General features: G+C 45.1%; 1 gene segment (V, D, J or C); it reads right to left on the bottom strand.

Annotated features, from left to right (window-relative positions):
- Window positions 1-2,287: 2,287 nt before the first annotated feature.
- LOC129339988 (Ig heavy chain C region-like) overlaps window positions 2,288-13,671 on the bottom strand; it is a gene marked incomplete at its 5' end in the record, with an annotated part of 30,980 nt that continues 19,596 nt past the window's right edge. The window contains 2 exon segments of the C gene segment in view: window positions 2,288-2,610; window positions 6,693-7,040. Coding sequence covers window positions 2,288-2,610; window positions 6,693-7,040 — 671 coding nt within the window.

Raw genomic sequence — 13,671 nt, 5'->3', positions numbered from 1 at the left:
CATCACACTGACCACGGGCATGCTCCCATGCTTCTCATGGGGAGAATTCTGGCCCGTTTGGGGCCAAAATTGGACCCAGTGAAGCATGGGAGCATGCTCGTGGCATTGTGCACCACTAGGAACATGCCCAGTGTGTGCTTTACTGGATTGACTGTCCTCTTTTGTATTTGTTAATGAATGGCTCTTTACCTTCTGAACCAGAAGTGCCAAAATCTAAAAGCATTGCTGGAGGGAGGGTGGGAATAGCCCATCAGTATCTTCCTTTCTGCTCATTCTGCAAAATCTGGGTTATGGATTAAGAACTCATTGGGCACCAGTCGAAGAACATCATGCTATGACTGTTGCCTGTGAAGAGACTGGGCAAATTAATTATAACAAGCAATGAGTGAAAGATGGGAAATTTGAGTTGGTACCTGCCCAAATAAAGTCAGGGACAGATCTCTTTGTGAAAACAGTGCCAAGAAAAAGAAATGCCTTACAGGAAGGTAGCAGCATTCTTCTGAAGCAGAAAGGCAGGTTTTCACTGCGGTGGCATCTTGGAGACCAAGTAGCTTGTAAGGGTGCAAGCTCTCTCCCCAGAGAAATTCGCCTGTCTCGTTCTGTTTCCATCTTCCACCAGCATGTGAAGACTTTCCCCCCTCTTGTTCGATGTTTCTTAAGCGAACTCTTCTTCCGGCCCATTGTTTTAATTGTTATTTTTATGTTCTTATGCATATTTACCTCGGGTTTTAATTGTTTTAATGATGTTTATTTTTGATGTTTTTTAAAGTGTGATTTTATTATGTATGTTTCAGTTTGTTAGTTGCAGGCCCTTATGAAGGGAAAAATGCATGGTATAAAACAACTTTATACTGTCTTCCCTCTTTAAGGCTGCATGCAATACATACTGCTGCTCTTCTTCAAGATGACTTTCTTTCTTAGATAGTAATACATAGACTTAAAAAAAATCCTACTCTGAATTTTCTGGGGCCTTCCCCTCCTGCTGGCCAGGTGAATGGTGGCAGGGGTCAGAGGCTGGAAGTGGGGGATTCTCCGCCCCCACCACGGATCTGGCAGCCCTAAGCCTTCACCTACTTATAAGTAACCTGAGTCTCTCTACATGAGACATCTTACATGAGGACGCTCAAGTGAAAGGAGACGCAATGTTATCTAGGAAGCATAGTTTAAAAAGACAGAGCTGGCAGAGATCACTCCTCAAAGGGTTTGTCAATTTCATCAGAGCCTTCAGGGAGGCAAAGATGAAATTAACAAACCCTCTGAGAAGCAATCTCTTCCAGCTCTGTCTTTTAAAACTACCCTCATGTAGAGGTGAAATTGACAGAGCCTCCAGCTGGCTTTGTAAACTACGTTTCCTGGCTAACATTGAGCTTCCCATTAGCGTCCTTGTGTAAAATGTCTAGTGTTGTGGCTGGCTGTCACTGGGTAGAGTGTTAGCACAGTGATAGACCACAAGTACATATATATAAGGTCCCAGGTCAATTATAGGAAAAGTTTTCATGGAGTTTGTCGAAGAAACTTCTCTCTTTCATGCTGTCTGCCTGTGAGATCTGATGGGTTACCACCAAGTGCCCCTGTACCCCTGCATCCTGTTTCCAGTTGTGGCCAAGCACATATGTTCTGGGAAAGACAATAAGCCAGTAGCCCTGTCCTATTGCTTCCCCCAGTAACTGGTATTCAGGGGTACACTGCCTTTGAACATGAGTTATTGTGGCATTGGCCATCTTCAAGATCCTCCATGAACATGACTTTATATGACAAAGTGGTACAATATGTTAAACTGTGTAATCTTTCAGATGCCACAGCATTCTTTTTTGTTTGTTTGTGCTGAACAGACTAACACACCTAGCCCGCTGGATTGTGTATCCATGAACATGCCTAGTTTCCTTTTAAAGTCAAATATGATCTGTCTTTGGAGAATCACAACAAGTCAGAGGGGGCTAGAGAAGAAGTGATGTAATACTTTATGATGTATCTCTGAATATCTTGTATTTTATATCTTATTGGAGGGGAGGGGAATAGATCACGTAACAGAAATCAAGGTGGCAGGAACCAGCCCTATAGTGGCCGAGGCATGAACCGTCTCTTGCCTCCATTTAAGAGACCATCTGCCCCCCAGCCTCAAAAGATGAACGGAAGTGGAGCCAGAGCCAAGAATATCTGGGCCTGAAGGTTTGAGCTTCTCTTTTATTCAGCCATTCCCCACTGAAGAGCACATGGAGATTACGTCAACAGGGTTTGATCTGACAGCCCCACTCTGTAGGGGGAAAAAAAATTCAACGTTGGGTCTTCATTCTTCACCCTGCATTTGCTCATGGGTATTCCAGGTGTGCTGAATTCTGGACCCTTGTCGACTAATGAAGCATGAGTAGGTACTTCTAAAGGCTCTGTTATTAATGATAAATGTTATCGTGGTGTACTTATAAGGAGGATCCTCACTTTCACCTGTGTAGAGGACATCATCTGTGAATGGGATGGTATTATTGAGCCACCTGATGGTGATGCCTCTAGGATTGGTTCCTTCCGCTATGCAGCTAATGGACGCCTCTGACTCATCTTTCGCCTCCTGGAAGTGGGACTTGAAGATGGACTTGTTGGAGGCCAAGGGCTTGCCTGGTTGAGTGCGGAAAAGCAGAGCGTGGTGGAAAAAAGAGGAAGGTTATTCGCTTTCAGGCTCCATTCGTGGAATCAACAGAGGAAGGGAGGGGTTTTGAGAAGGCGATGGGGGAGGCATTCTGCAGACAGGAAGACCCTCCCTGTTTTCCCCAACTATTGTATTCACTGATGTTACTGAGCCCTCTTCTGTGGTGTTTTATGAACAGCACATATTCACACTAGGTGGAGACCCTCTGGGAAAGAACTGGAGTTGGCCGTGCTCCAGAACCATTCCCATTACGATACGGGATTAGGAATTCCCTGCCAAAGAGGACTCTGCAATCCTCCTGCCTCCTCATTGTCATTCTGAGTATATCCACATTATACCTGTAGTAGAGGCAAGCCAGAAGAAATGCTCAACACAGCCTCTGGTCTGTTTCTGACTCATTTTGACCCAGTCACAGTGGTGGATTCTGACAGAATTCTAGCATCGGTGAAGGCCACTAATTGGATACTGGACCTTTCCCATCCTGGCTACTAAAACCTTGAGAAGTCCACATAAAGGAGTCCTTAATGTCCATCCTAAATCAGTCACTAACTCAAGGTACCTTCCTTCACCTTCTCAGAGATGCAGTAATTCACCCACTACTTTAAAAAAAACATCCTTAGACAAAAACGATGTCCCCTTGTTTTCTGGGAAAAGAGGTGGTGGAACTCAGTGGTGGAACTTAGGACCACACAATGATGTCACTTTGTGTCAGCTGGAACAAGGGGGGAGTTTTTTAAACTGCAATCACCCTCGGCGAAAATGGTCACATGGCCGGTGGCCCCGCCCCTGATCTCCAGACAGAGGGGAGTTTAGATTGCCCTCGGAAAAGAGGTAGTGGAACTCAGTGGTGGAACTTAAGACCGCACAATGATGTCACTTTGGGTCAGGTGGAACAAGGGGGGAGTTTTTTAAACTGCAATCACCCTCGGCGAAAATGGTCACATGGCCGGTGGCCCCGCCCCTGATCTCCAGACAGAGGGGAGTTTAGATTGCCCTCGGAAAAGAGGTAGTGGAACTCAGTGGTGGAACTTAAGACCGCACAATGATGTCACTTTGGGTCAGGTGGAACAAGGGGGGAGTTTTTTAAACTGCAATCACCCTCGGCGAAAATGGTCACATGGCCGGTGGCCCCGCCCCCTGATCTCCAGACAGAGGGGAGTTTAGATTGCCCGAGGGCAATCTAAACTCCCCTCTGTCTGGAGATCAGGGGGCGGGGCCACCGGCCATGTGACCATTTTCAAGAAGTGCCGGAACTCTGTTCCACCACGTTCCCTCTGAAAAAAAGCCCTGGATGTAGCCATTTATCGCCCAGTCTCTAATTTGCCCTTTCTGGGCTCAGTGGTTGAGAGAGCAGTAGCTGACCAACTCCAGGACTTCTTGGACAACTCTGGAGCGTTGAACTTTTTTAGGCCAGTCTATGGGATGGAGACAGCCCTCTTAGCTCTAGCTGATGACTTCCTCCTAAATGAACACAAAGGCTATGCCTCATTGTTGCTCCTCCTAGATCTATCTGCAGCCTTTGACACACAAGACTACACCACCCTGTAAAGGTGTTTGGAGGCAGAAGTAGGTATCAGTTGATGCGCTTTGTACTGATGTAAACCGTTCCTTATGGGACGGACTCAAAAGGTTGCTATTGGAGACCAGCTATCTTCAGAGCGGGAATTATATCATGGGGTTCCACAAGGTGCAGTCTTATCCCCCGTGTTATTCAACCTCTGTGTAACAAGCCCAGAGGAGAGCTCATTTATAGCTATGGAACTGGATGCCATCAATATGCAGATGATATCTCAATATCCAAACCGCCTGCTGATGGACTAGAGGTACTGAGTCACTGCTTGACAGCTGTTGTCAAATGGCTGAAAGCAAACGAAATTGAACCCAGACAAGATGAAAGGGATGATGGTTGGGAAAGCAGAGATCTTGAAAGACATTGTGTGCCTGACCTTTGATGGGGTCCAGTTGACCTTGGCTGACTCAGTTAAGGGCCGAGGGGCTATACTAGACCCAGCCCTGCTGCTAGAGATGCAAGTAAATGCATCAGTGAAAAAGGCCTCAGACCAGCCTCAAAGATTGCCCCCTGCCATGACACGGCGGATCTGGCCACCTGGATTCATGGCACGGTAACATTGAGACTAGACTACTGTAACACACTCTACAAAGATCTCCCCTCAAAATCAACTGGGAGACTCCAGTTGGTGAAGAATGCTGCAGCTCATTTACTCTTAAGAGCTAGATGGAGCACGCACATCACTCCCATTCTGCAGTCACCCCATTGGCTTCCGGTCAGTTGCCAGGCTGAATTCACGGTCATGAGTATCAGATTCAAAGCTTTCCATGGTCTTGGCCTCTTATATATGCATGACCACCTCTCCTCCTGTGTTCTGCCATGGCACCGTCACTCATCTGGACAGGGCCTTCTGCAGATACCATCCTGTAGTTGGGCAAAATCAACAGCTGTCTGTGCATGTTCTTTCCCACCTTATGGAATGGCCTGTCTGGTGTGGTCAGGAAAGCACCTATTTTCCCGGCCTTCTGCAAACTATGCAAAACTGAAAAATTCAGGAGGGATTTCTACCCAGATTCCAGAACTGGGTCATAAGGAATAACCCAGAGAGTTGCCTTGGTAGGGGCGAAGACTAAATACTACACTATTGGGTACTGTCTGCTCCTGTAGATATGTACCTACTAGCTAGGTTCCATGCTGCTAAACGTGCCATGGAGATTAGTTAGGCATTGAGCTTTTCCGCACACATTGGATAATGCACTTCCAATCCTCTTCATAGATAATTTGGAATGGATTTTTGTGTGTGCGAAACAACAAATATACCTCAAACGATTGAGAAAGTGCATTGAAAGTGCATTATCCAACGTGTGCGGAATCAGCCGTTGTTTCAGATAGATTTCATCTCTGTGCTCAGTATTATGCTTGTTTAAAAATATTTTGCTACCGTTCCCTGTTGTATCTATTTCCCTGAATACCATAACTGTTGTTCATTATTGTACTTTGCTCAGTGAATGTCCTAGCTGTTGATTATATTGTAGTTTCTCTTGCACTGTTTAATGCGCTTTGGATCTCAGTGAGAAAGGCGGACAGTCAGTCAGTCAGTCAAGGCCCGTTCCCCCCCCCCCATTTTTCTTTTGCTTGCCTTTGAGGCACTATTTGGAAGTGGGGGGGGGGAATGACAGTCAGTCAGTCAGTCAAGGCCCGTTCCCCCCCCCATTTTTCTTTTGCTTGCCTTTGAGGCACTATTTGGAAGTGGGGGGGGGAATGACTTGGCGTCCTAGCGGAGCACTCACATTATTTTGCAAACAATATCACATTATATCGAGAGCCAGTTTGGTGTAGTGGTTAAGAGCATGGGACTCTAATCTGGAGAGCTGGGTTTGATTCCCTGCTCCTCCACTTGAAGCCAGCTGGGTGACCTTGGGTCAGTCGCAGCTCTTTCAGAGCTCTCTCAGCCCCACCCACCTCACAGGGTGATTGTTGAGGGGATAATAATAACATACTTTGTAAACCGCTCTGAGCGGGTGTTAAGTCGTCCTGAAGGGCAGTATATAATTTGAATGTTATTATTATTATTATTACTCTTCTACACAAAGATGCGGCCAACCTTGGATTTCACATTTAAGCTATATCTCTTTAGAGATCCAACCTCACCCGCCCTTTCCACTAAAGACCTGATAAGAAGACAGTAAAAGAGCAGAACCACAAGTGACAAAAGGCACAGATTGGACACTTGTCAGCTTCCCTCAAGTTTTGATGGGAAATGTAGGCAGCTTGGCGGAATGTTGGACAAGTGACAGTTGAAAAGTCCATTGGACAGCAGTCAGAGAGCGAAGCTGCAAGACCAGGATGCCTACATTTCCCATCAAAACTTGAGGGAAGCTGACAAGTGTCCAACCTGTGCCTTTTGTCACTTGTGCTTCTGCTCAAAGATTCCGGAAAAGAACATGGGGGAATAAAGGGTATGTGTGTGTCAGAAGTTGCTGTGGAGGAAACGAGAAGATGGTTAGTGCCAAGTATCAGACAGCACTAGGGAGAACTTGCCAAGAGTTGGCTTATCTGCACTCTTGCCTGTGGCCTTGTGAGTCATCAGGGAGAAAGGCTTGTTTGGTCCCACCACACAAGTGAAAGTGCTTCCGTCACTCAAGTCCTGCTCATTGACACGCAGGGTACTAAAGGTGAGCAGCTCCTTTGAACTCTTGGTCTCCTGTGAAGGTATGTTGGTGGAGTTTACTGACGGTGCCACTGCTATGCCGTTACGTAACCATTTCACAATGATGTTGTTGGGATTGACTCCTTCCACCAAGCACACAAGGGTGCCTGTTTTCTGCAAAGCCAGATTTTCTGACGGAGGGGGGAAGCTTTTGACAGTTTGAGCCTTGGGAGCGCCATCTGCAGAGCAGGAAAAGGAATAAAGAGAAGGGCAAAAGTGCATTCCTTATGAGAGGTGTTACAGCTAAGAAGAGGGGAAAGATGACTTTCTTTGCTGAGACTATCCCTTAGACCAAGGGTTTCTTGGAAAGCACCCTGATAATCAGTTGCCTCCACGCAGGCACCTTTTGATAGAATATAGACTGGGGATCTCCAACTTGGTGGCCATGGGCACCATGGTATATGTCGACCCCTTTCCTAGCACCCACTGAGTGTTTTTAGAAGTGGGTGGGGACACTTGGTGCTCTTTCCCAGCACTTTTGTTTGGCTACTGGAGATCTTATTGGCCGTGCATCTTACAATAATGGTGTTTCAGAGGCAGCTACCACCGGTGTTACTTTATTCTCTCTCATTCCTTTTTCTCAATGTATTTTTAATAACAACAACAACAACATTCGATTTATATACCGCCCTTCAGGACAACTTAATGCCCACTCAGAGCAGTTTACAAAGTGTTATTATTACCCCACAACAATCACCCTGTGAGGTGGGTGGGGCTGAGAGAGTTCCAGAGAACTGTGACTTGCCCAAGGTCACCCAGCTGGCTTCGTGGAGGAGTGGGGAATCAAACCCGGCTCTCCAGATTAGAGTCCCGTGCTCTTAACCACTACACCAAACTGGCTCCGCATTTAAAATTACTTTCGTTACCAACCAGAGAATTATTACAGGATGGTCCCACCGTATTCAGGGCTCCGCATTTCCATGATGAAAAGGGAATCTGGGCCCAACTGGCTGCCCTTTGTTAAAAAAGGATAAAGTTGGTCAGGTAGTGCCAATGTGGAATAGAGTAGAAAAGTGTTATTCTCGTGTAAGCCCCAGGAGTCCAAAACCCCAGAAGCTCTAGGTGGCGCTCTTGAGCCATATGGAATCTTGCGGTTCTGTCAGAACAGGTGAGGGACTTCTTCACCAAGGCATTTGTTGCTTCATGAGGCCTCAAGGGAAGCTCTACATGGATGGAAGGGAAGCCAGGCCTGCCCAACAGCACTGAGGCTGTTGGCGGAGTCGTTTCAGCTGCTGTGGCCCACTGGGTCTGGCTTTGTCAGCTCCTCATCTACGAAAGGGGGGAGCGTAGAGGAATTTCTGTACAGGAATTTTTCTTAGTACTCTGCAATTTAATTTGTATCCCCCGACAGCCAATGACTTTACACAGAAGACACCAAAACAGTGATCTTTAAGAGAAATATGGGTTTGTTTATTTAGTCAAATAACCCCGCGACAATGTCTCCATTTCCGGGAGACATGTGTAAAGACAGGTAGCATTGGAGGGCTTCATATACTCTTTAGCCCTTAGTGTTTACAGAATAATTGTTAATTGTTTATAGAATAAAAGATCAAAGTTTAGGATACAGCTCTAACATAATGATGCATATACCTGTCAGAAATTACGCAGAATGACACTAGAGCAAGAACTTTCTTGACTTGTTTATTCTGTGTGTTGGTAGCTAGAATGTATGCTAAGAATAAGGTTTTATGAAATGGGGTCTTAAAAGTCCCTAACAATGAGCAAGAGGCATCTGTGGACAAGTGCATGTCCAACAAGCATGAGAACCAGATATTTAGTTTAAAAAAAACTTTCAGAATGTTTCTGGCCTGTTGATGACACTTCTGCTACAGAGGTGGCCGTTTTTCTCTGGGACAGAGAAGTGTTTGAAAAATTTTGCCTGCGTTCTCCACTTCATCCAAATATTTCTTCAAAAATTCTACTGCAAACATCAAAGCCTTACAATGGTGTTAGACCCAGTGGATTTTACATTGAATGTGGGGAAGCATAACCATTAGAAAAGAATATGTTGACATGAACCAAAGAGCAAAAAGGAAAAATTCAAGGTTTTTTTTTAAAGAGGTATATTAAATTTCAATTAAGCATATTTAAGGGAAATACAACAAAGTAAAAAATGTTTCACCATCTAAGGTATATATAGAAGCATGGAATAAGTTTAATTTCAGAACTCTCATCTTTTCTATATGATCATGAATTCCCTCTTAGTGACAATACAGCCTTATGGATCTCCAAAGAGAGTTAAATGTAAAGATGTGGTCTTAATATCGAACCACAGATTAAATCAGATCCCAAAATATGGATGAAACTTCCCCACAATGATTTCTGTGGTACATTCCACACAGGGCTGTGAACTGGCACTCCGGCTATAGAACCAGTAGCATGTGGGTATAGAGCACGGTTGCCAGATCCCTATATACCCTTCCAGTGTGAGCTTTAGGGGATGGAGCCAGGAGAGGGCAGGGTTTGGGGGAAGGAGGGGCCTCAGGAGGGTATAATGCCTTAGAGTCCCCCCTCCAAAGGAGCCCTTTTCTCCAGGGGAGCTGAACTCAGACACCTGGAAATCAGTTGTAATTTCTGGAGATTTCTGGCTACCAACTGGAGGCTGGCAATCCTACCTCTTATGCTTCACCACAAAATCTCCAGGTACTTCCCAATCTAGAATTAGCAACCTTAGCCGTGGATGTTTTCCACCCTGGCTGCTTCCACACACGTTGTATAATCCACTTTCAATACGCCTTAGTGAAGATTTGAAACTGATTTTCCATGTGTGGAACAAAAAATCCACTTCTAAAGGATTACAAAAGTGCATTGAAAGTGCATTATTCAACGTGTGTGGAAATGGCCAGGGGCCTGTCTCTTGGATGCGCTTTCTGGAGAGTTTGAGGCCAGCAGCTCAGTGGATTCTGGGTAGTAGGGTTGCCAGATCTCCTGTGGTACAAACTGTGGGACAGGAGCGTTGTGGAAGGTGCGCATGGGAGGAACTTGCCCTGCATGCGTGGAAGGCTGATGCACACTCCGGAGCCTTCGTTGACTTGCCAGTAATGACACTCCACTGGGGGGCCTCCCCTTCGTTGTTGTGCAGGGAATGACATCATTCCTGGCATGACCATGAAGGCTCTGGAGTAGGGCTGCCAGTTCCTGGTTAGGAAATTCCTGGAGATTTGAGGGGGTGGAGCCTGGATAGGAGGGATTTGGGGAGAGGAGGGACTTCACCTGGCAAAAATGCCATAGAGGCCACCCTCTGAGGCAGCCATTTTTCTCCAGGGGAACTGATCTCTGTTACCTGGAGATTGGTTGTAATTCTGGGAGATCTCCAGCCACCACCTGGAGGCTAAGCAAACACCAACAAGTGGCTGCCTCTGGATCATAACTGCTAAAGACTTGCAAAGAAACAACCCGGGGTATACACTAATTAGAAAGAGTGCACACTTTATAAGTAAAATACAGTAAAATTATTCTTATTCAGAGAAGGAGAATTATTGGGATGACTCTAGTGTATACCTCCAGTTGTTTCTTTGCAAGTCTTTACCACCTGGAGGCTGGCAACTCTACAGGTGGTACATGTGGCAGTGCATTCCAGAGCTCCCAGGCCTGTTTCCCGACATTCCCTCCACCAGCCAGGTAAGAAGTGGGGGGGGGGGGGGAGAGGCTGGGAATGGGGGATCCCCCACTCCAGCCGGGGGACTGGGAACCCTACTGGATAGTGTAGCCCTAGGGCTTCTGACATTTATTAGTATTAGCTTCAGACTTCGAAACATGCGGGAAAGAATGTTTGGAGATGTTCAAGGAGAGGCATTCCTTGCCTGCCCCTCCTGAGCCATATCCTGTTTGGTGAGAAGTTGCAAGAGCTTTAGCGCTATCCTCACCCTGTCCCTGGTCCAAAACCTTGAGCCGGGTACCTGAACCCGGCTTTCGCCAGGATCGAACTCAGGTCGTGTGCAGAGGTTGGGCTGCAGTACTGCAGCTTACCACTCTGCGCCACGGGGCTCTTACTAAACAGTTGCATTAAATTTCTATAAAGAAATAGGTCTGGCTATGCCTTTCTTTGCTTCCCCTGTAATTCATATCTGAGAAGAAAATTCTCCGTTTACAACTGCCAAATTCCCAGTCCCCTCCCCCATCCATTCCTTGAAATGCAGGTCTTGACACTTCCTCACGCCTTAAAAATGCAAATTGGCAAGTCAGAGGAGCCTACATTACCTGCTCTATAGTGTCCATCCTTGAGAATTCTCGTTGTGAAAAGATGGGGCTAGATATTTTCTAATATGTTTTAGAACACTTGATTCTAAAATTTGCAAATTTTAATTGAGAGGGAAAATGTTGAACAGCAGCTGTCATATTACACAACATGCTTGTGTGTGCAAAGAGAAAAAAACCCAGTCTTTTCTAAGATGAGAAACACCACAAGAAATTTTTTTAAAGAACAGTTTTACTTTCTTGAAGAAAAAAAGGTAGTCTTTAAAATCATCTTTTTGCACTAGCTGCAGAGCAGAGGTTGTTTCCCATTTCCCATATCCTGATTCGCGATTCCTAGTTCCTTATTTGTGAACCCAAACAAGAATTTTGAGGAAAATAAAATGCACTCAAAAATCAGATTTGGAGCACCACATTTTGCACACCTCCATAATCAGAGTGCACAGAGTGGAGCACCTATGCTGGGTTGTGCTCCAAGGCACATTTCTTGTGCTAAGTACATCAAAATAGGGTAGTTGCTAAAGAAATGCACAGACATAGCGGGAGGCAGGGGTGGGGTAGGAGGGAGGAGAGCTTCACCTCAAGGTTCAAATCCCAACTCTGCCTTTGAGCATGTCTGGTTGACCTTGGGATAGCCAGACAAAGTCAGCCCAATCTACATTGCAGGGTTGTTGTGACAACACACTGTGTTTCCAGGCCCACCCTCCAAGGCACTTTTCTATCCCCAGCTCAGATCATGGTTCATGGCTGTAACCATGTGGCAAATCCAAGAGCTACTTTTTAGTGTCTAGTGTTTTGAGTGTGATAACGTGACCCAGTGGACCAAGGTGCTATTCACAACTCTGCAGTGGAACCTAGCTGGTCGTCCTTGAACTAGATTTGGGTCTGGTAGCACCTTAAAGACCAACTAGTTTTCCAGGATAGGAGCTTTCTTTCTTTCTTTCTTTCTTTCTTTCTTTCTTTCTTTCTTTCTTTCTTTCTTTCTTTCTTTCTTTCTTTCTTTCTTTCTTTCTTTCTTTCTTTCTTTCTTTCTTTCTTTCTTTCTTTCTATATAAATTTTTATTTTAATTACTAACATCAAAACTACAAACAGAAAAAGGAAAAAGGAAACAAGGGGGGAGGGAAAAAACAACGTAAGAACACAGACTACAACTAGAAGTATTGAATTCCCTTCAAAATACAATTATTTAAAGTTAAACTTTCTAATATGCTATTAGATTGGTAGATCTTATAAAATACGAACTACAGTCAGGATCAGGTCTTCTTCCCCGCCCTGCGTCTCGGTCTCAGTTCTCTTTGAACAGCTACAATAGCTGCACTCACTCCCTCCTCCCCACTCCCCCCTTCAGATTCTGGATCTTCTTCTTGCTCGAACTCTTGATGATTAAGCACAAAATCCCTCAGCTGTACTTCCGATATTATCTTGTAGGCTTGGTCTTTATATCTAAACCAGATGCCTTCCGGAAATAATCATTTGTATTTTATATCACGCTTTCTCAGAAGAGCTGCAAACCTTTTGTATTTGAATCTTCTTTTCCGAGCTAGAAATGGAACGTCCTTCAATATCTTAACCTTGTTGCCAAGAAAGTCCAAGTCCACATTAGTTGAATTATATAAAATGGTGTCCCGAGTCTTCTTAGATGAAAAGTCAATAATAATCTCGCGAGGCAGCTGACGCTTCGTTGTATATTTTGAAGATGTCCCAGGATAGGAGCTTTCAAGAGTCCAAACTCCCGCCAGTTTGGTGTAGTGGTTAAGAGCGCAGGACTCTAATTTGGAGAGCCGGGTTTGATTCCCCACTCGTCTACTTGAAGCCAGCTGGGTGACCTTGGGCTAGTCACAGCTCTCTGGAGCTCTCTCAGCCCCATCCACCTCACAGGGTGACTGTTGTTGTGGGGATAATAATGACATACTTTGTAAACAGCTCTGAGTGGGCATTAAGTTGTCCTGAAGGGCAGTATATAAATCGAATGTTGTTGTTGTTGTTGTTATGGGAGATCTTCATTGGTGGTAAAAGATAGGAGACGATTGAATGAAATAAAATTATTTTATTTTATTCCAAATCTATTTTTTTTTTAAAAAGGACCTGAATTTCCCCATATAGTAGAAAGAAAAAAATTCAGAAGGCAAATCCCTCAATGTCTTCCATTAAGCCTCTTGCTGTTAGCACCGCTGTACCAGTATATTTAAAACACAGATACCCATTTTTACATTGATGCACGAATTGCTACACTGTGGATCACAGCAAGAGGAGTTACAGCATTACCCGATGGCAATTTCTTATCTGTCCTTGGTGTTATCTCTGGAAGGAACATCTTCCTTCCTTTCTCACCCATCTCTTTCATGGGCTTCTCATTCATGCCCATTCCTTTGGTCTAAGTAACATTTAATAGCGGTGCCCCGATGTCGTTTTCTGGCAACCTTGGGGGCTTCAAGCGGGGAATATTTCTCTGGGTTCCGTGAGAGGAGAGCTGCTCTCCTCTCCTGGAATGCGCTTGTGGTTACATTAAGTCTCCTTCTCCGCTTTGTGGTTTTCTCTCTCAGCCTTGAGAGATGTTTCTAATCTTAGGTTGCTTTCATTGCAACATTTTGCATAGACAGTTTCACAAAGGGGAT

The sequence above is a fragment of the Eublepharis macularius genome, chromosome 12, assembly GCF_028583425.1.
Source record: "Eublepharis macularius isolate TG4126 chromosome 12, MPM_Emac_v1.0, whole genome shotgun sequence".
In the NCBI taxonomy this organism is placed as follows: domain Eukaryota; kingdom Metazoa; phylum Chordata; class Lepidosauria; order Squamata; family Eublepharidae; genus Eublepharis; species Eublepharis macularius.
This window is presented reverse-complemented; position numbering and strand designations above follow the sequence as displayed.